Source organism: Pseudophryne corroboree, chromosome 9 (assembly GCF_028390025.1).
Source record: "Pseudophryne corroboree isolate aPseCor3 chromosome 9, aPseCor3.hap2, whole genome shotgun sequence".
Classification (NCBI taxonomy): Eukaryota; Metazoa; Chordata; class Amphibia; order Anura; family Myobatrachidae; genus Pseudophryne; species Pseudophryne corroboree.
The window spans coordinates 43,569,480-43,590,242 of NC_086452.1; the positions used below are offsets into that span (position 1 = coordinate 43,569,480).

The window sequence follows — 20,763 nt, forward strand, 5'->3', positions numbered from 1 at the left end:
ACTATTGCTCGCTGGATCTGTAACACGATTCAGCAGGCTCATTCTACGGCTGGATTGCCGTTACCAAATTCAGTAAAAGCCCATTTTACTAGGAAGGTGGGCTCTTCTTGGGCGGCTGCCCGAGGCGTCTCGGCTTTACAGCTTTGCCGAGCGGCTACTTGGTCAGGTTCAAACACTATTGCAAAATTCTACAAGTTTGATACCCTGGCTGATGAGGACCTCATGTTTGCTCAATCGGTGCTGCAGAGTCATCCGCACTCTCCCGCCCGTTTTGGAGCTTTGGTATAATCCCCATGGTCCTTATGGAGTCCCCAGCATCCTCTAGGATGTAAGAGAAAATAAGATTTTAAACCTACCGGTAAATCTTTTTCTCCTAGTCCGTAGAGCAGGGGTGGGGAACCTCCGGCCCGCGGGCCGTATAAGGCCCGCGAAGCCGTTTGCTCCGGCCCACCCGCTTCTCCCAGTGTGACACGCCGCCGCTCAGTCCGGCGGCAGCGTGTCTCAGCCAGTGGCGGATCTAGTTAGTGGAGAGAACCCTGCGCACTGGTGATACAGACTGGCAAATCACCATTCCTTCCATCAGAGGTGGTAGAGGATAAGACAGTAGGGCAATTTAAACATGCATGGGATAGACATAAGGATATTCTTACAAAGAAATAAGGATCAAATAAGGTTAGAGATAAAAATAATGTAAAAAAAAAAAAAAAAGGGGGCAGACTAGATGGGCCAAGTGGTTCTTATCTGCCGACAAATTCTGTTTCTACAGCACACAGAATGAGCCGAAATTCACATCATAGCACGCTGTATGAGCCGAAATTCACATCATAGCACAATGTATGAGCCGAAATTCACATCATAGCACAATGTATGAGCCGAAATTCACATCATAGCACGCTGTATGAGCCGAAATTCACATCATAGCACAATGTATGAGCCGAAATTCACATCATAGCACGCTGTATGAGCCGAAATTCACATCATAGCACAATGTATGAGCCGAAATTCACATCATAGCACAATGTATGAGCCGAAATTCACATCATAGCACAATGTATGAGCCGAAATTCACATCATAGCACAATGTATGAGCCGAAATTCACATCATAGCACGCTGTATGAGCCGAAATTCACATCATAGCACAATGTATGAGCCGAAATTCACATCATAGCACAATGTATGAGCCGAAATTCACATTATAGCACAATGTATGAGCCGAAATTCACATCATAGCACGCTGAATGATCAGCAATTCACATTATAGCAGTAGCACGCTGAATGAGCCAAAATTCACATTATAGCACAGTGAATCACACACACACACACATACACACACATACACAAACACACACTGACACCTACTCATAGATGGCGGTATTGGGAACGGGTGGAGAGCGGTGCAGCGTGGCGGGGGACGAGGAGAGAGAGCGTCCTGACGCGCGTACAGGGAAGAGACTAGATCCTCTTCAGTTTCAGTAACTGAAGAGGAACTAGACTATTTATTATAAGCCCTGTTCCCCCTGCTCCCTAAGTGCTCAGTGCCCCACTCCCCTGCTCCCCAAGTGCTCCGTGCCTCCCACTGCTGCACCCCAGGTGCTCCTTCCCCCCCTGCCCCCTGGCCCCTAGTGCTCCCCTACCCTGCTCCCCAGGTGGTCCGTACCCTCCTCCGCTGCTCCCCAAGTGCTCCGTGCCCCCTGCAGCCTGGTCCCCTAGTGCTCCGTGCCCCCCCTGCAGCCAGCTCCCCAGGTGCTCCATGCAGCAGCCTGGTCCCCTAGTGCTCCCTTCCCCTGCTCACCAGGTGGTCCGTGCCCTCCTCCGCTGCAGCCTGCTCCCTCCATGTGCCTAATTTGTTCCACAGCTCTATAGAACAGAATTTGTTACCTGTCATAACAGCGAAGTCAATTTGAAGTGCGCGCCAAGAAACGCTGCAGTGTGTGAGTCACATGGTCTGGTCACATGGCCTGTGACGTCACCGGCTCACATCTACGGAAGAGGAACTAGTCCCTTCCGCGCGTACAGGGAGGAGGGGGCGTGGTAAAAACAGAGGCCGCTGTACGCGCGTCAGGAGGACGCTCTCTCTCTCTCCTCGTCCCCCGCCGCGCTGCACCGCTCTGCGCTCTCCACCTGTTCCTAACACCGTGGCGGGACCCGGCCTCCATCCCGGTGCCGGTACATGTAGGGGGGGCGTTCGCCCTAATCGCCCCCCGCTAAATCTGCCACTGGTCTCAGCTGTCAGTGTCAGGACAGGGAGGAGAGCGCGGCGGCGGCGTGTAGAACTTGAAACCAGCCGCCGGTTCGTGAGCCAATCAGAGCCCGCGGACCGGCAGCCAATCAGGAGCCGCGGCTGCCGGTCCGCGAGCTCTGATTGGCTCTCGAACTGGCGGCTGGTTTCAAGTCCTACACGCCGCCGCCCAACATAGCCGCGCTCTCCTCCGCGTCCCGCCGAAAGGAGCCGTAAGTAGCACGGAAGGGGGGGGGGGGGGGCACTGTGGGGGCATCTGTATACCTGGCACTGTGGGGGGCATTTGTATACCTGGCACTGTGGGGGGCATCCGTATACCTGGCACTGTGGGGGCATTTGTATACCTGGCACTGTGGGGGCATCTGTATACCTGGCACTGTGGGGGGCATTTGTATACCTGGCACTGTGGGGGGCATCTGTATACCTGGCACTGTGGGGGCATCTGTATAACTGGCACTGTGGGGGCATCTGTATACCTGGCACTGTGGGGGCATCTGTATACCTGGCACTGTGAGGGGCATTTGTATACCTGGCACTGTGGGGGCATCTGTATACCTGGCACTGTGGGGTCATCTGTATACCTGGCACTGTGGGGGCATTTGTATACCTGGCACTGTGGGGGCATCTGTATACCTGGCACTGTGGGGGCATCTGTATACCTGGCACTGTGAGGGGCATTTGTATACCTGGCACTGTGAGGGGCATTTGTATACCTGGCACTGTGGGGGCATTTGTATACCTGGCACTGTGGGGGCATTTGTATACCTGGCACTGTGGGGACATCTGTATACCTGGCACTGTGAGGGGCATTTGTATACCTGGCACTGTGAAAGGCATCTGTATACCTGGCACTGTGGGGGAGCATCTGTATACCTGGCACTGTGGGGGCATCTGTATACCTGGCACTGTGGGGACATCTGTATACCTGGCACTGTGAGGGGCATTTGTACACCTGGCACTGTGAGGGGCATTTGTATATTTGGCACTGTGGGGGCATTTGTATACCTGGCACTGTGAGGGGCATCTGTATACCTGGCACTGTGGGGGCATCTGTATACCTGGCACTGTGGGGACATCTGTATACCTGGCACTGTGAGGGGCATTTGTACACCTGGCACTGTGAGGGGCATTTGTATGCTTGGCACTGTGAGGGCATTTGTATACCCGGCACTGTGATGGGCATCTGTATACCTGGCACTGTGAGGGGCATCTGTATACCTGGCACTGTGGGGGCATCTGTATACCTGGCACTGTGGGGACATCTGTATACTTGGCACTGTGAGGGGCATTTGTACACCTGGCACTGTGAGAGGCATTTGTATACTTGGCACTGTGGGGGCATTTGTATACCTGGCACTGTGAGGGGCATTTGTATACCTGGCACTGTGGGGGCAATTGTGGATCTGGCACTGCACTATTGGGGGCATATGTGTATCACGTCCCATTTTAACTGGCCACACCCATTTTTTCGGCGCACACACACAGTACCTCTATGGGGCAGACCTGCTGGGGGGCAGGGTAATTTTTTAAGTTGAGAATTTTTGTATGGCCCCCGAAGGATTTTATAAATATCCAAATGGCCCTCGGTAGAAAAAAGGTTCCCCACCCCTGCCGTAGAGGATGCTGGGCGCCCGTCCCAGTGCGGACATATTTCTGCATGACTTGTATATAGTTGTTGCTTACATAAGGGTTATGTTACAGTTAAGATCGGTCGTTGACTGATACTGTTTTGTTCATACTGTTAACTGGTTGCGTATATTCCAGGTTATACGGTGTGGATGGTGTGGGCTGGTATGAATCTTGCCCTTAGATTAACAAAAATCCTTTCCTCGTACTGTCCATCTCCTCTGGGCACAGTTTCTCTAACTGGGGTCTGGAGAAGGGGCATAGAGGGAGGAGCCAGTGCACACCCATCTAAAGTTCTTTGTGGTGCCCACGTCTCCTGTGGAGCCCGTCTATACCCCATGGTCCTTACGGAGTCCCCAGCATCCTCTACGGACTAGGAGAAAAAGATTTACCGGTAGGTTTAAAATCTTATTTTTTCTCTGTGATTTTCAGTCACCATATACCTCCTGAATCCTCTGTTTGTGCTGTCACACTGCACAAGGGGTTCTTGGTTAGGTATTATATCTGCTGATATTGTACTGTGTCGCCCGTGGTTTACGCTTTCATATCATGTCAGCTACAAGGGGCGATGGTTCTGTGGCTGATCCTGCAATACGCGGTGGTGATGCAGCAGATGCATTAGAGGAACACATTGCAGCGGAGGGTTCAGGTTCTGGGGGTTTCTTACCCCCCAGTCAGTCTGTAGCAATGGGGGCACATCACAACCCGCCTTGGGCTACTTTCTCTAATTTACTGACTATGCTGGTAACTAGACTTACGCCCCCTATGGGACCTCACGTGACTTTACAGCCACATATCGTCCCTGCGGTTAATCCGCCATGGGCAGATCTCCTGTCCACTCAGCTACAGCAATTGAATCACTCATTGACTAGACAGAAAACTAACCCTTGCCCGCCTAAGACCAAGGGGTCCTCTAAGCGGGCCATTACTTCCTCACAATCCACTCATGTTTCAGATACTTCGTCTGATGAGGATGGCGTGTATACTGACCCCTCAGACACTGATCCAGACGCTTCTGATGGGGAGTCTGTTTCACAGGTGGATGTTCCTTACCTATTACAGGCTATCAGGCCGATTCTTCAAATTGATGATGACCCAGAACCTGTTGTTGCCTCTAAGAAACCTGATAGATTCAAACGTCAGAAGGTTACTAAATTAGTTTTGCCTCATTCTGACCACTTGGTTGACATACGTCAGGAATCCTGGAAGAATCCAGGAAAGAAATTCACACCTCACAAGAAGATGCTAGCTCGCTACCCTCTCGCTGCGGACTTAAGTAAAAATGGGGAAACGCCACCGCCGGTGGACTCGCAAGTCGCTCGGCTGGCGGAAGCCTCTGCTCTGCCTGTACCTACCGTCACCTCTCTGAAGGAACCGATGGATAAGCGTGTGGAGGGTTACGTAAAGTCTATTTATACCCTTGCGGGAGCTGTGCATCGGCCCACTATTGCGGCTACTTGGGCTGCAGAAGCTATTGAAGCGTGGGTTCAGGAGGTGGAAGCAGAGCTGCCGTCCAATTTTTGACGTCTTTTGTATATTGTCACAGCCTCTCATTACATTAAGAAGGTGGCTTCTTATGCCGGTGTTCTGGCGTCCAAGGCCTCTACTACGTCCATTCTGGCTCGCCAGATTCTCTGGTTGCGGTCCTGGTCTGTGGATCTGGACTCTAAGAAAACCCTGGAAGTGCTCCCTTTTAAGGGGAACATCCTTTTTGGTGAGGATCTCAATAAGATTGTTGCTGACTTAGCTTCCGCTAAGACGGCATGCCTACCTAGTACTGCTCCTTCGGCTCCGAAGGTTAATAGTACTTCCTTTCGACCTCCAGTTAAAGCAAAGGGTCAGGTGTACCCGAAACAGGCTCTCACTTCCAAAACCACTAAGCCCAAACCTAAACGTGCCTGTGCTGCCCGTCAGCCTGCTTCCAAATCAGACAAGCCTACTGCATGACGGGGCGGGCCTCCCCTTGGGGGATCCCAGGGTGGAAGGCCGACTTCTACGGTTTAGCCAGGTATGGTTGAAGACCACTTCCGATGCCTGGGTAAGGGAAGTAGTCACTCACGGATACGCCATATCCTTCAAGAAATGTCCCCCTCATCAATTTTGCCTGACAAACATCCCTTCGGATCAGGTGAAGGCAAAAACTCTTCATTTGATGGTACAGTCCCTCCTGGACACAGGAGTGGTAGTGCAGGTGCCTCTGGCTCAGAGAGGCAAGGGGTACTATTCACCGTTGTTCCCAGTTCCGAAACCGAATGGTTCCTCCCAGCCCATTCTCAACCTCAAGTCTTTGAACAAATTTGTGAGGGTCTCCAAGTTTCATATGGAAACTCTTCGCTCTATTGTTCTGGCTTTGGAGCCCAGGGACTATATGGTCTCCATGGACATACAGGATGCTTACCTCCATATTCCTATTGCCATGTCGTATCAGCAATACCTGCGGTTTGCTATTGGCAACCTCCATTATCAATTCCGGGACTTACCTTTTGGATTGACCACTGCTCCGCGAGTCTTCACCAAGGTCATGGCGGTGATGACTGCCCTGCTCCGCCGTCAGGGTGTCAGGATCCTACCGTATCTGAACGACTTGCTGATCCAGGCGAATTCCCCAGAAGTTCTCCTCCATCATCTGGATCTGACGGTCCGGTTACTGCAAGCCCACGGGTGGCTCATCAACTGGAAGAAATCTTCCTTGGTCCCTGATCAGAGCATGGTGCACCTGGGGGCATTGTTGAACACTCACAACCAGCGGTTGTTCTTGTCACAGGAGAAGGTACTGAACCTTCAGTACAGGATTCGATGCTTCCTCTCTCGGCCGCGAGTGTCGATACACTCGGCGATGCAAGTACTAGGCCTCATGGTGTCGGCTTTCGACATGGTAGAGTACGCTCAATTTCATTCCTGTCCTCTGCAGAAGTTGATTCTTGCCAAGTGGGACGGCCTTGCTTACCAGATTAGTTCTCAAATGATTTCCTTTTCTCCGGAGGTTCGTCTGTCACTGAGCTGGTGGCTAAAGGACCAACGATTGAGCAGGGGTCGTCCCTTCTGGATCTCCAGCTGGGTCCTCCTGACAACGGATGCCAGTCTGAGAGGTTGGGGCACGGTGTTGGAGCAAAACTCTCTTCAGGGTCTGTGGACCAGGGAGGAGTCTGGAATTGCGGGCAGTGTTCAATGCTCTGAACCTGGCCCAGCATCTCATACAGAACAGGCCTGTTCAAGTACAGTCGGACAACGCCACCACAGTGGCGTACATAAATCATCAAGAAGGCACTCAAAGCCGCATGGCAGTGATGGAAGTGTCAAGGTTTCTTCACTGGGCGAAATGCCATCTGCCAGCCATATCGGCAGTGTTCATACCGGGGGGTCCTCAACTGTGAAGCGGACTTCCTCAGTCGTCAGTACGTTCACGCTGGAGAGCGGAGCCTCCATCCAGAAGTATTTCAACTCCTAGTGGACAAGTGGGGCCTACCAGACGTAGACCTGATGGCGTCTCGACACAGTCACAAGGTTCCGGTCTTCGGAGCAAGGACAAGAGATCCTCAAGCGGCGTTCGTGGACGCACTGGCAATTCCGTGGAACTTTCGGATGCCGTACGTGTTCCCTCCGGTGTCACTCCTGCCCAGAGTAATAAGGAAGTTCAAGCAAGAAGGAAGAATCCTACTTCTGATCGCTCCAGCGTGGCCCAGACGGCATTGGTTCTCAGACCTACAGGGTCTCTTGTTAGAGCGTCCTATTCTGCTTCCGCAACGTCCAGACCTCCTCGTTCAGGGCCCTTGTGTATACCAGGATTTGGCCCGGCTTGTTTTGACGGCGTGGCTCTTGAAGCTTCAGTTCTGAGGGCAAAGGATTTTCTGAGGCGGTCATTAAAACTATGTTGAAGGTTTCGGCTCGGATTTATTATAGGGTCTGGAATTCTTACTTTGCTTGGTGCGCATCTAACAATCATGACATTTACAAGTTTAGTACGACCAAACTATTGGCTTTTCTGCAACAGGGCCTGGATTTAGGCCTTCGTCTGGCCTCCCTCAAGGTTCATATTTCTGCCTTGTCGGTATGGTTTCAGAGAAAAATTGTGACCCTGCCTGATGTTCATACGTTCACTCAGGGTGTTTTACGGATTCAACCTCCCTATGTCCCGCCCGTGGCTCCTTGGGATTTGACGGTGGTTCTGGAGGCCTTGCAAGAGTCTCCGTTTGAACCTCTTGAATCTGTGGACCTTAAGTGGCTTACTCTTAAGGTCTTATTTCTGCTGGCTATTGCCTCTGCTAGACGGGTTTCAGACTTGGGTGCCTTATCCTGTCGGTCACCTTTTCTGATTTTTCACCGTGATCGGGTGGTTCTTCGGACGAGCTCTGGTTATCTACCTAAGGTGGTGTCTTCTTTCCACCGTAACCAAGAGATTGTGGTTGCAGCCTTTATCTCTCCTAAATTGTCTTCGAAAGAGCGGTCTTTCTTTGGATGTGGTACGGGTTCTCCGTATCTATGTGAAGAGGACAGCCTCCGTTAGGAAGTCTGATTCTCTTTTCATGCTTTTTGGTTTTCACAAACGTGGCTGGCCTGCGAATAAGCAGACCCTGGCCAGATGGATTAGAATGGTGATTGCACATGCTTATGTACAGGCTGGTCTTCCAGCTTCTGCTACCATCAAAGCCCATTCTACTCGGTCGGTTGGACCTTCTCGGGTGGCCCGCCGTGGTGCGACTCTTAAACAATTGTGCAAGGCGGCTACGTGGTGCTCAGTGAACACGCTCATGCCTTCGATACTGCCGCCTCCCAGGATGCCTCCTTTGGACGCCGGGTTCTTGTGCCCGCTACAGTGCGTCCCCTCCCATGAGGAACTGCTTTAGGACATCCCCGATATTATCCCTGTGGAACCCAATGTACCCCGCTGCAGAAAAGGAGATTTATGGTAAGAACTTACCTTTGTTAAATCTCTTTCTGCGAGGTACACTGGGGTTCCACAGGGCGCCCACCCTGACGCACTTAGCTTCTTTGGGTTTGTATGGCATTAGCCACTGATACCTTCTCCTCTCGTGAGAATATAGTATATGTGGCTACTAACGGTTGTCGTCTCTTTTACCTGCTACTGCAGTGGACTGGTTAACAAAACTGAGCTCCTGTGCACGGAGGCGGGGTTATAGAGGAGGCGGCGCTGAGCATCTTGGAAACAGTCAAAGCTTTTAGCCTGTTGGTGCCTCGGATCAAGATCCTACTCTACACCCCGATGTTATCCCTGTGGAACCCAGTGTACCTAGCAGAAAGAGATTTAACAAAGGTAAGTTCTTACCATAAATCTCCTTTTCTTGGTGAATTTAGGGTTGGGTCTATTTTGTACTGATTTGGCATTTCGAAATGTTGGTAGGTATATACTAATGAGGCAATATTTGTTTATTGTAAAGAAATGACATCATCCATTCACAGCCTAACCTGCTACTCCGACTGTGTGATTGCACTGCCCTCACTATGACATCACCATCCATTCACAGCCTAACCTGCTACATAGACTGTGACTGCACTCTGCTCACTGTGACATCACCATTCAATAACAGTCTAACCTGCTACACAAACCGTGTGATTGCACTCTGCTCACTCTATGACATCACCTCCAATCACACACTAACCTGCTACTGTGCATAGCCTGTGTGACTGCACTTACTCTGTGACATCATATTCCATTCACAGTCTAGTCTGCTACATGGACTGTATGACTGCACTCTGCTGACTCTGTGACCTCACTATCTATTCACAGCCTAACCTGCTACATAGACTGTGTGACTGCTACATAGACTGTGTGACGGTGCTGCGCTTACTCTGTGACATCACCATCCAATCACACACTAACCTGCTACATAGACTGTGTGACTGTGCGGCGCTCACTCTGTGACTTCACCATCCAATCCCAGCCTAACCTGCTACATAAACTCTGACCATCAAATTATGAAAAGTAAACAGGAAAATACTGTACTTCTGGTGAAGAGGGCACGTGTGAACCCTTTTGAGGGGTGCATAAAGCACGTGGAGGCCTTTTGGCATTGATGCTTTCAACTGGATCTGAGGACTCTTAGCATTTGCATGTAGCAACTGTACTATTTATATCGGGAGGCAGTCAATTTGCCAGTTGTCGGGATACTGGCTGTCAGGAAACTGACGCTGGAATCCTGACACCCGGTGAAAACCGGTGGTTAGAATTCCGACCGCCGGCCGAAATCCCCACTCGGGTGGTGGTCCACGCCACCACCCGGGGGGGGTGGGGGGGGGGGGGATATAAGGGTGTGGTTCATCAAATCGAGAGTGTCTAGGTCGACAATGTTTAGGTCGACCACTATAGGTCGACAGTCACTAGGTCGACATGGATGGAAGGTCGACAGGGTTTCTAGGTCGACATGTGCTAGGTCGACAGGTCTAAAGGTCGACATAAGGATTTATTTATTTTGTGTTGTTTTCTTCGTAGAGTGACCGGGATCCCAAATTAGTGCACCGCGTCCCCTCGCATGGCTCGCTTCGTTCGCCATGCTTCAGGCATGGTGCCTTCGCTCCGCTACCGCTTCGCTCGGCACACTTTACCGTTCCAATCGTAGTCCACGTGGATCGTTAAGTATGAAAAAATTCAAAAAAAGATTTTTTTTTTTTAAAAACTCATGTCGACCTTTAGACCTGTCGACCTAGCACATGTCGACCTAGAAACCCTGTCGACCTTCCATCCATGTCGACCTAGTGACTGTCGACCTATAGTGGTCGACCTAAACATTGTCGACCTAGACACTGTCGATCTTCAGACCGGATCCCGGAATATAACCCTGTGGCGAGGGGACACGCTGCGTTCGCCACCAGTATTCCAGCTGTTGGAATCCCTGCGTTGGTCTCCAAATATTGCTAGAAGACTATAAGCAGTATTTTCTAGTAGTTAGACGCTCTCCACTCCGAGAAAAGCAAAATATAAATGTTGGACATGCCGTAGCTTTCTGTTAAAAAATAAATACATTAAAGTCAGTCAGAGCTGTAGGAATACGACCCAGGGAAGTTCACGGTAACAGCGCTTTTCCTCTGCTTAATGTTCCTGAAATTCCCCCTGACAGTTGGCTGTTTTCATATGCCAAAACCACAACAAAGGATGGTCAGAGCTTTCACACAGCTCCCTTCTTTCCCAGGCGTCTCACAAAGGTGCTTCTGTAGCGCTTTAGTCTAGAACTCAGTGTACCTGCTGGAGTTTACAGCAGCCTGACCGCAAACTCAGCCACTGCATTAAGCTTCATCTCTCTTTACGGTCCCTGGGAAAGGATAACTGCGCGGTGATAACCTGCTGACTACAAGGTGACTGCGCAAAGCTCCAAGGAAACGTATAATTAAATACAGGTAATGTTTGTCCCAGAAAGATCTCCTTGTCCCATCTGTCTCTGCAGGGCAAGGTTAAACCAAACAAGGGCAAGCTACTGCAAAGACCAATAGCAGAGTTTGTGCTTCCTATTGGCTCATGCAGTCACATGCACTAGGCAATGCTAGTCTGTGGGTACGGATGGCCATCAATGGCTAAACCATCAATAGTCGACGGTTTTAAACCATCGGTGGAAAACTATTGATGGTTTAACAATCAATGGTCAGTGGATGCACATTCGCAGACTGCAGCCGCCATCAGACTACCGCAGCTGATATTCACTATTGGTGAATGGACATTGATGTTAAAGCAAGTGGCCACTGATGTTAGGCCATTGATGCTTGCTAGCCATCGATGGACGACGGATGTCCCTAGCTGTATGAGGCTCAAAAGCCCACTCCGGCTTCATCAAACGTCACACACTGATACTCAAATCTATCTCCTCATCAACATTCAGAACAATTGCCAAGTTCCCCAAACGGGATTTACCAAAACAAAAGCAGAGTAACGTCTCCCAGACTACACCAGAGTCACTCCCGCCTGTTGTTGCTAAGGAACAGAGCGGAATCCACCAAACTTTATACAAACACAGACACATACACTCCGGAAAGTGTAATAATATATAACGGATCGCGTTCCCTGCCACAGATATACAATGAGCGCAGTATACAGACGGTTTGCCTATTAAGGTTTAGCAATAACTTCAGTGCGCCATTACACACATAGCTATGATGTGGTTAATATTTGCCATGCTGTGTGACTGTACAGAGGGAGCGGACGGTTACCCTTCCTGTCCCCCCCCCATCCAAGATTGATTCCCATATACTGTACATCATAAACGGGTTACGTCCTTACAAACTCGCCAGACTGTATTTTGGCTGAAAACTCCAATGTTTAGTCCAAACCAAATACGTTCACTCTTAACTCCTGCCACCCGGCTTTCCCCGTTCCATTCATTCTGCTAATTAATTAATGCCAACATTTAGTAGGAAACATATGAGCTGGCCTTAGCAGTTATAGACACATCGTACAGAAAAATCTGCCTGCAGAATCTAGTACTGAAACCACAGAATACAGTAACACATAATGCATAACATGGGGCAGCGGGTTCAGATGCTCAGATTAGGGGGGGATTAATATCGGCTTGTCGTTACAGGGCAGTGTGGTTTGTACATTCTCTTCAGAGCGGAATATGCATACATATAATTATTGGAACCCACCAGACATTTGCAGATGATATAATCTGGAACACAACTGAGCTTGTATAACATGCTGGACCATATAGTACTATAAAATACTGTATGCTGGACAGTTCACAGCCTGATAATATGTCACCTGTCTGCATTACGGATGTGACAATTGGGGCTGTACAATGGACCTAATTCAGAACTGCGTATGCGCCGGCGCCACAGTGTGTCAGCGCATGCCAGAGAGCCGATGGCCATCTCAGCCCTGCGATCACCTCTGCCTGACTGACAGGCAGAGGCGTTCGCTGGGCGGGCCGGCGGAATTTGGCCGCCATTTTGGGGGTGCGGTCCGGGCAACGCAGGCATGCCCAGACCGTGTGGGGGGCGGGCCGCGTGCCATCACACGCAGCCACTGCGACTCAGGAAGCGAGGAGCTGCACTGGTAGGGAGCTACTTCTCAGGTACAAAAGCATCACTGCCGTGCAATGCTTTTGTACCTGTGCGGGGAAGGGGGGGGGGGAGTAGTAGTGCCTGACATGCGGGGCGGACTAGCCCTGTGCTGGGCGTCCCCCCGCATGTCTGAGTATCTGATCGTAGCCGTGCACGGCTACGATCAGGTCTGAATTAGGCCCAATATGCAGGACTGTGGTGCTCTAGAACATAATGGAAAATATTCAGGGGAAGATGAAGAAGAACAACAATACCTAAACTAAATAACTAAAACTACATATCATTTGGTGTTTGTGTTGGTAATATTCTGAATATATCAGGGGAGAGAGGGGCAGGTGCCTGGGACATAATCCCAAGGAAACAGGTAGTGGATTCCACAGAGACTTCAGGAGTCCTGATTCTGAGCATCAACGCAACGGCGACTTCATGCCAATACAGCTACAAAGCCCTTCCGCCGATGTACAGACGTGTGTATGTGAATGGACTGAGATGCCATTGAGCATCTCCACACGCCAGCCGCCACAATCACCATTAGTATTGGCACGTGAACTGTGCGAGATGCTAGAGATCGGTCAAACACAGGCTTCCTTCTCCGTACACATCATCCAGAATCGCGCAGAGCTTTACATACACGCCCACAAAGGTCCGAAGCCTGGACGGTTCCATGCGCTCACAGTTTAACCACCCCAGCTGCTGCCTAAAACTTCCAATTACACAGGAAACCAGATTGGGCCAAGTTCTGTCCATCTCAGAATAGGACGGACATATGCAAAAATGCGTATATGCGCTGTGTGCAAGAACTCACCATTTGAGTCCACGAGCAGAAATGTGGCCATCTCAGAATCAGGAGATACATACATATATATATATATATATATATATATGTATAAAGGGTGCAAACAGCGCTAACCACCGTGAACCAATTGCTTAATATGAAAACTTAGATAGTAATTTCCCAATATAAATTACATACATAAAGTGCATACAGAAATATAAAGTGCATACAAACAAGTGAATTAAGTATATATAACACTCCCAAAATTAGGTGTCGCGACCAGATTTCAAAGCAGTCCAATTCCGAAATAGACCAGTTTTCAAAATGTTCTAGTAGTAAATCAATCGCACTTTCAGTGTTAAACAAATAGATATAGTGATGTTATCCATGGATAATCAATCAGATGTGCGTACCGGAAAAGGGGGGGGGGGGGGTCAATCACTTTGTACAGGATATCTTTGTATCAGGAAACCTTGTACTCCTCCTCTTTAGACTCGTCTCGGTATAGGTGTAGAGTTTATATGTGCAAAATATGCAAAAAAGTGTTTCAATTATTGCTCATGGATAGAGCAGGGAGCCAGTAAGTGCCCAGTATGCTCCACGCGTTTCGTCCCTTTGCTCAGTAGTGGGACTTCCTCAGGGGACTTCCTCAGAAGGATGCGTTGGACATACTCGTTGGACATACTGGGCACTTACTGGCTCCCTGCTCTATCCATGAGAGACTACAGATAAGCATCATGTTTTTTAACTAATTGTACGAGTCCATCTATATGTTTTTTCTTGTCATTGTGTTATTAAAACTTTGTTATTAATGATACTACACTATCAGAGATTTTTTCTTCCCATTTGGGAGCCCTGTTTTGATTTTTAAGGTACTTCACTATTGCTGAGTGAACAAGGGCACCCTTCAACAGAGTGCAATGCAAATGTGAGTGCAATATATAATGAGTACATTCATTTTACTCACTTAAAGTCGGTGTTGCACCCCTATGAATTGGTATATAAGCACATTACCTAAACTGGGTCAGCACATTATTTAATAGCCTAAGAAACTTTATCAATTATTTAAGCACTCTAGCACTTTTTTGTTGCACATAGTCACTTTGTGACATTGCATGTATCCAGCACTATATCACTTTCAAAGAGCAATAATTGAAAACTTTTTTGCATATTTTGCACATATAAACTCTACACCTATACCGAGACGAGTCTAGAGAGGAGGAGGAGTACAAGGTTTCCTGATACAAAGATATCCTGTACAAAGTGATTGACCCCTCCTTTTCCGGTACGCACATTTGATTGATTATCCAAGGATAACATCACTATATCTATTTGTTTAACACTGAAGGCGCGATTGATTTACTACTAGAACATAAATATATATATATATATATATACACATACACACACATATATATATATATATATATATATATTTATATATAAACACACACACACACGCACACAATTTGCAGTAAATATCATAATCTCAGTAAGCGCCACGTTTTCGTGAAGCCAGACACTGAATTACGGCCATATTGCTGGAACAGAGCTCTACTGACTAGGTGCAATCACTGTATAGGTCCAGCTGTATAGAGAGGGAGCTCATTGCAGAATCAGACATGGAACTTAATATGCAGTTTCTCCCTGACTGCTGGAATCTATACGTTACAGACTACTAATGCGCCACGGTTTTCCCTGTACAAATAGTCTATGAATCTGAGCAGATTTGGTCAATGCTACACATGTCGTAGTGCAAATCTCAGTTAGACAGTGCTGATACACGTATTACCTGCAATTACAATTAGCAAGGCATTAGAAGCTGACATGCTTGTGTGAGTTTCAGTCATGTCTAGAATTTTACTCCGGAACAAGTGTCCTTCTTTACTGTGCCCAACGTAGAGACGGCAAAAATAAGCAGCGCAGACACTCATACACCCAGGGACGTGTGAACGCATATTGATCGCTGCACCCATAGCAAAAACAGTCTGGCCGGTCGTCTGAGAACGCCCAACCCTCTGCCGAAATATTGTTATAAAAGGGGTAACAAATGAGTAACACTAATAAGGTGATAATCTACAGTATGGTGATAATGTAACCTACTACTATAGTTAAGGCAGATACGTACGCTAAACCAGCACACAGTTTCATGACCATATATATGGCAGCACGGATGGTGTAATGGTTAGCATTACTGCCTCACAGCACTGAGGTCATAGGTTCAGTTCCCACCATAACTATCTGTGTAGAGTTTGTATATTCTCCCCATGCTTGCATGGGTTTCCTCAGGTACTCTGGTTTCCTCCCACACTCCAAATATATGCTGGTAGGTTAAACTGTCTCTCAAATTAACCCCAGATTATAAGTGTGTGCATGTGTTTATGGCAGACTAGATGGGCCAAGTGGTTCTTATCCTGCCATCAAATTCTATGATTCTTATCATTCCTGGAACTTTAACCAAAAAAACACAAAAATTACACTAAACGTTAAAATCGTACTGCAGTTTCCTTCCCTAAATATTCAGCTGTATTTAGGAAATCATAAAGAACTTGCTTACTGCACATTGCAATATTCCTGTGAACGTCTATCACCCCAACACACATTTATCATTTATCAATTACAAAACCCCTGTTTTTGTGACAAAACGCAACTATGTTTACACAAGTGCTCCTGGGTTTAGGGGGAAATGGGTGTGGTATTGAAAGTCGACAGTAACTAGGTCGACAATGTCTAGGTCGACCACTATTGGTCAACAGTAACTAGGTCGACAGGGTGTCTAGGTCGACAGGGTCTTTAGTCGACATGTTCTAGGTCGACAGGTCAAAAGGTCGACATGAGTTTTTGATGTTATTTTGGTGTCGTTTTCTTCGTAGAGTGACCGGGAACCCCAATTAGTGCACCGCGTTCGCTCGCCATGCTTCGGGCATGGTGCCTTCGCTCCGCTGCCGCTTCGCTCGGCACAGATTACCGTTCCAATCGTAGTCCACGTGGATCATTAAGTATGAAAAGGTTCAAAAAAAGAAAAAAATTGTGAAAAACTCTTGACGACCTTTTGACCTGTCGACCTAGAACATGTCGACCTAAAGACCCTGTCGACCTAGACACCCTGTCGACATAGTTACTGTCGGCCAATAGTGGTCGACCTATACATTGTCGACCTAGTTACTGTCGACTTTCAATCCGGATCCCGGGGGAAATACCTGGAGTTGAGTGCTAAGGAGTTGCTCCTTGCAGAAGTTCAAATCTTTGAACTGGCTGATGGGAACAGTGGTCAAATCTAGCGCATACACTGCAATATACATATCAGGGGCACTAGCACAACATAAAATGTGTGGAGCGGACACATTTCTGACGCGTTTCTTGCTTTGCAATAGAACACACAGCCTTATCTGGCCTATATCATGACCTAAACATTCTGCCAGTCGGGTATCAACCTTTTACAGTAATACCTTCTGTACTATCTTCACCCACATTTGCTAAACACTGCAAATCTATGCGCACTTTACATCATGTGGTTACAGAGAAGGGACACCTAACGAAGGCTGTAAAGGTGACTTATGGGGGGGAATTCAAATGTTTGAAAAATCAGTTGGGTGTCTGTATATTCCTGTCTATTAGATAGGGAAAAAACAGACACCCAACTGACTTTTCAAACAATTGAATATCCCCCATGGAGTCTTGTCATAAGAGAGAAACTGTTAAAATGAAAGAAGGTGGAGGCTGTAATCTGTTAGCGGGTGATATTTAACTTTTCCCTCCACGCGTTTCTTCTGGTGCAGCCGCAAAGCCAAAACGATTCTGCATTTCCAAGAACCGGGCAAAGGGCTAGATAGAACAGCATAAGCAATTTGGGTCCTCCTTATGCAGTTTTTGAATTCCCCCAAGATGGCGACACTCACACGGTGTGTCCCCCCCCCCTCCCCTCCCATTTAAAGCAGATGCGTAAACACTCAACACTTTCTAACATCTGTTAAGAAAAGCAAATTAGACTTTTTACAGCAATGATAAAAACACTAAAGAAAATTAGAGACTCTGAACCTGGAACTTCGCTTGCGAGACGCCAAAGTCACTGACTCGGATCAATAATCAAGCATCTCAGTAAGCAACAGCATGTGCCCCCTGCATACTTATCTATTATACTTAGAAAAGAAAAACATTTCTGTTCGGAAGAATTTTGGGATACAAATGCGGCCAATCCGACCATCCCAAATGTTGGGGTTAGGGATGTGATACGGAAGATTTGCACCTGGATGTGACGCACGGATCTTATATCCATGCTGTTGCTACAAAGTGCAATTTATCAGAACGGTATGTACTATAGTAACAGGTACCTTTTACATGTAAAGCTTACACTGAAGACACAGAACTAACAGACTGTTCCTGGGTTTCCTGTGTCTCCCTCTATGTCCTGGATTGACCAGATATTTATAAAGATGATAAATACGAAAAAAACTCAAAATACAGATCTTCATGGGCCGTTTGCTATAAACGCTCATCCAGCGCAGCCGCTGTGTTGATCTTATATGCACACAAATACCACAATTCATAAACCCTGGATACGGCTGTGAGAAAGGTGAGCTGAGGACGCACGGGCTGCAGTGTACAGCGGCAGGAAGAAATGATCTGACAGATACTGACCGCCATATGGCAGGAGGAGGTTCCACAAATCAGGGCCAGGCGCGACGTGATTGGCTGATTTTCACAAGGGAGATGGCATCCCGTCACATCTGCGCCAATCACTCCTTAAAATAAAATAATGGAGACAGATTAAGCTACAAAGTACAGATTGCAGAGCAGATTTCTTAAAGACGGAATATGCTGCACTATATAAGAAACTGTTAATAAATAATGGGGCAGATGTATTAACCTGGAGAAGGCATAAGGAAGTGATAAACCAGTGATATGTGCAAGGTGACATAGGCACCAGCCAATCAGCTCCAATATGTAAATTAACAGTTAGGATCTGATTGGCTGGTGCCTTTATCACCTTGCACATATCACTGGTTTATCACTTCCTTATGCCTTCTCCGGGTTAATACATCTGCCCCAATGTGTGTTACATTCTGTGGGGAGATGTATCAAACCGAGAGAAATAAGGTGGAGAGAGATAAAGTACCAACCTAGCTGCCATTTTTTGCAGGCTAGGGTTGAAATATTACAGTTAAAAGTCGATTGATTGGTAATTAATCTCTCTCCAAGGTTTGACACATCTCCCCCTGAGAATACCAAATAATAAATATCCAAAATATGAAATTTCAAAATGAAAGCAACAGAAGTGAATTTCCTCTTCAGGAAGCAACATCGAATCCAACACACCACCCAACAAGGCAGCACTGAACGTGCACCTGACATGTGCACACCGGAGGCAGCCATTTTGTTCTGTAATCAGATTTACTGTGGGCACTTTACGCTGCTTTATAAATAACATATAATAATAATAATAATAAGAAGATTTTAAACCTAAATCTTTTTCTCCTAGTCCGTAGAGGATGCTGGGGACTTCGTAAGGACCATGGGGTATAGACGGGCTCCGCAGGAGACATGGGCACTATAAAGAACTTTAGAATGGGTGTGCACTGGCTCCTCCCTCTATGCCCCTCCTCCAGACCTCAGTTAGAGAAACTGTGCCCAGAGGAGATGGACAATACGAGGAAAGGATTTTGTTAATCTAAGGGCAAGATTCATACCAGCCCACACCATCCACACCGTATAAACTGGAATATACGCAACCAGTTAACAGTATGAACACAAAACAGTATCAGCTAAAGACTGATCTCAACTGTAACATAACCCTTATGTAAGCAACAACTATATACAAGCCTTGCAGATTTTGTCCGCACTGGGACGGGCGCCCAGCATCCTCTACGGACTAGGAGAAAAAGATTTACCGGTAGGTTTAAAATCTTATTTTCTCTTACGTCCTAGAGGATGCTGGGGACTCCATAAGGACCATGGGGTTTATACCAAAGCTTCAGACCGGGCGGGAGAGTGCGGACGACTCTGCAGCACCAACTGAGCAAACACAAGGTCCTCATCAGTCAGGGTATCAAACTTATAGAACTTTGCAAAAGTGTTTGAACCTGACCAGGTAGCTGCTCGGCAAAGCTGTAAAGCCGAGACGCCTCGGGCAGCCGCCCAAGAAGAGGCCACCTTCCTAGTGGAATGGGCCTTTACCGAATTTGTTAACGGCAATCCTGCCGTAGAATGAGCCTGCTGAATCGTGTTACAGATCCAGCGAGCAATAGTCTGCTTCGAAGCAGGAGCGCCAACTTTGTTGGCTGCATACAGGACAAACAGTGCTTCTGTTTTCCTAACTCGAGCCGTCCTGGCTACATAGATTTTTAAGGCCCTGACTACATGCAGGGACTTGGAATCCTCCAAGTCACTCGTAGCCACAGGCACCACAATAGGTTGGTTCATATGAAATGAAGAAACCACCTGAGGCAAAAATTGAGGACGAGTCCTCAACTCTGCTTTATCCACATGGAAGGTCAAATAGGGGCTCTTGTGAGACAAGGCCGCCAATTCGGACACCCGCATTGCAGATGCCAAGGCCAACAACATGACCACCTTCCAAGTGAGAAATTTCAATTCAACCGTTTGAAGAGGTTCAAACCAGTGAGACTTCAGGAACCGTAACACCACGTTAAGGTCCCAAGGTGCCAATGGCGGCACAAAAGGAGGCTGGATGTGCAGTACTCCCTTTACAAAAGTCTGGACTTCTGGGAGAGAAGCCAATTCCTTCTGAAAGAAAATAGATAGGGACGAAATCTGTACCTTAATGGAGCCTAATTTTAGGCCCATATCCACTCCTGTCTGTAGAAAGTGGAGAAAACGGCCCAGATGGAAATCTTCCGTAGGAGCATTCTTGGCTTCACACCAAGAAACATACTTCCTCCAGATACGGTGATAATGTTTTGCCGTTGCCTCCTTCCTAGCCTTTATCAGAGTAGGGATGACTTCCTCCGGAATACCTTTCCCAGCTAGGATTCGGCGTTCAACCGCCATGCCGTCAAACGTTACCGCGGTAAGTCTTGGAACACGCAGGGCCCCTGTTGTAACAGGTCCTCCCTGAGAGGAAGAGGCCATGGATCTTCTGTGAGCATCTCCTGAAGA

At 47.8% G+C, this 20,763-nt stretch overlaps 1 protein-coding gene across 6 annotated transcripts in view; it reads right to left on the minus strand.

The window, feature by feature from the left end:
- FGGY (FGGY carbohydrate kinase domain containing) overlaps window positions 1–20,763 on the minus strand; it is a 533,714-nt gene that overhangs the window by 144,167 nt on the left and 368,784 nt on the right. For all 6 annotated transcript variants that reach the window (XM_063939260.1, XM_063939262.1, XM_063939261.1 and 3 more), the window contains one exon: window positions 18,286–18,389. In XM_063939260.1, coding sequence (XP_063795330.1) covers window positions 18,286–18,389 — 104 coding nt within the window. The remainder of the gene's footprint in view (window positions 1–18,285; window positions 18,390–20,763) is intronic.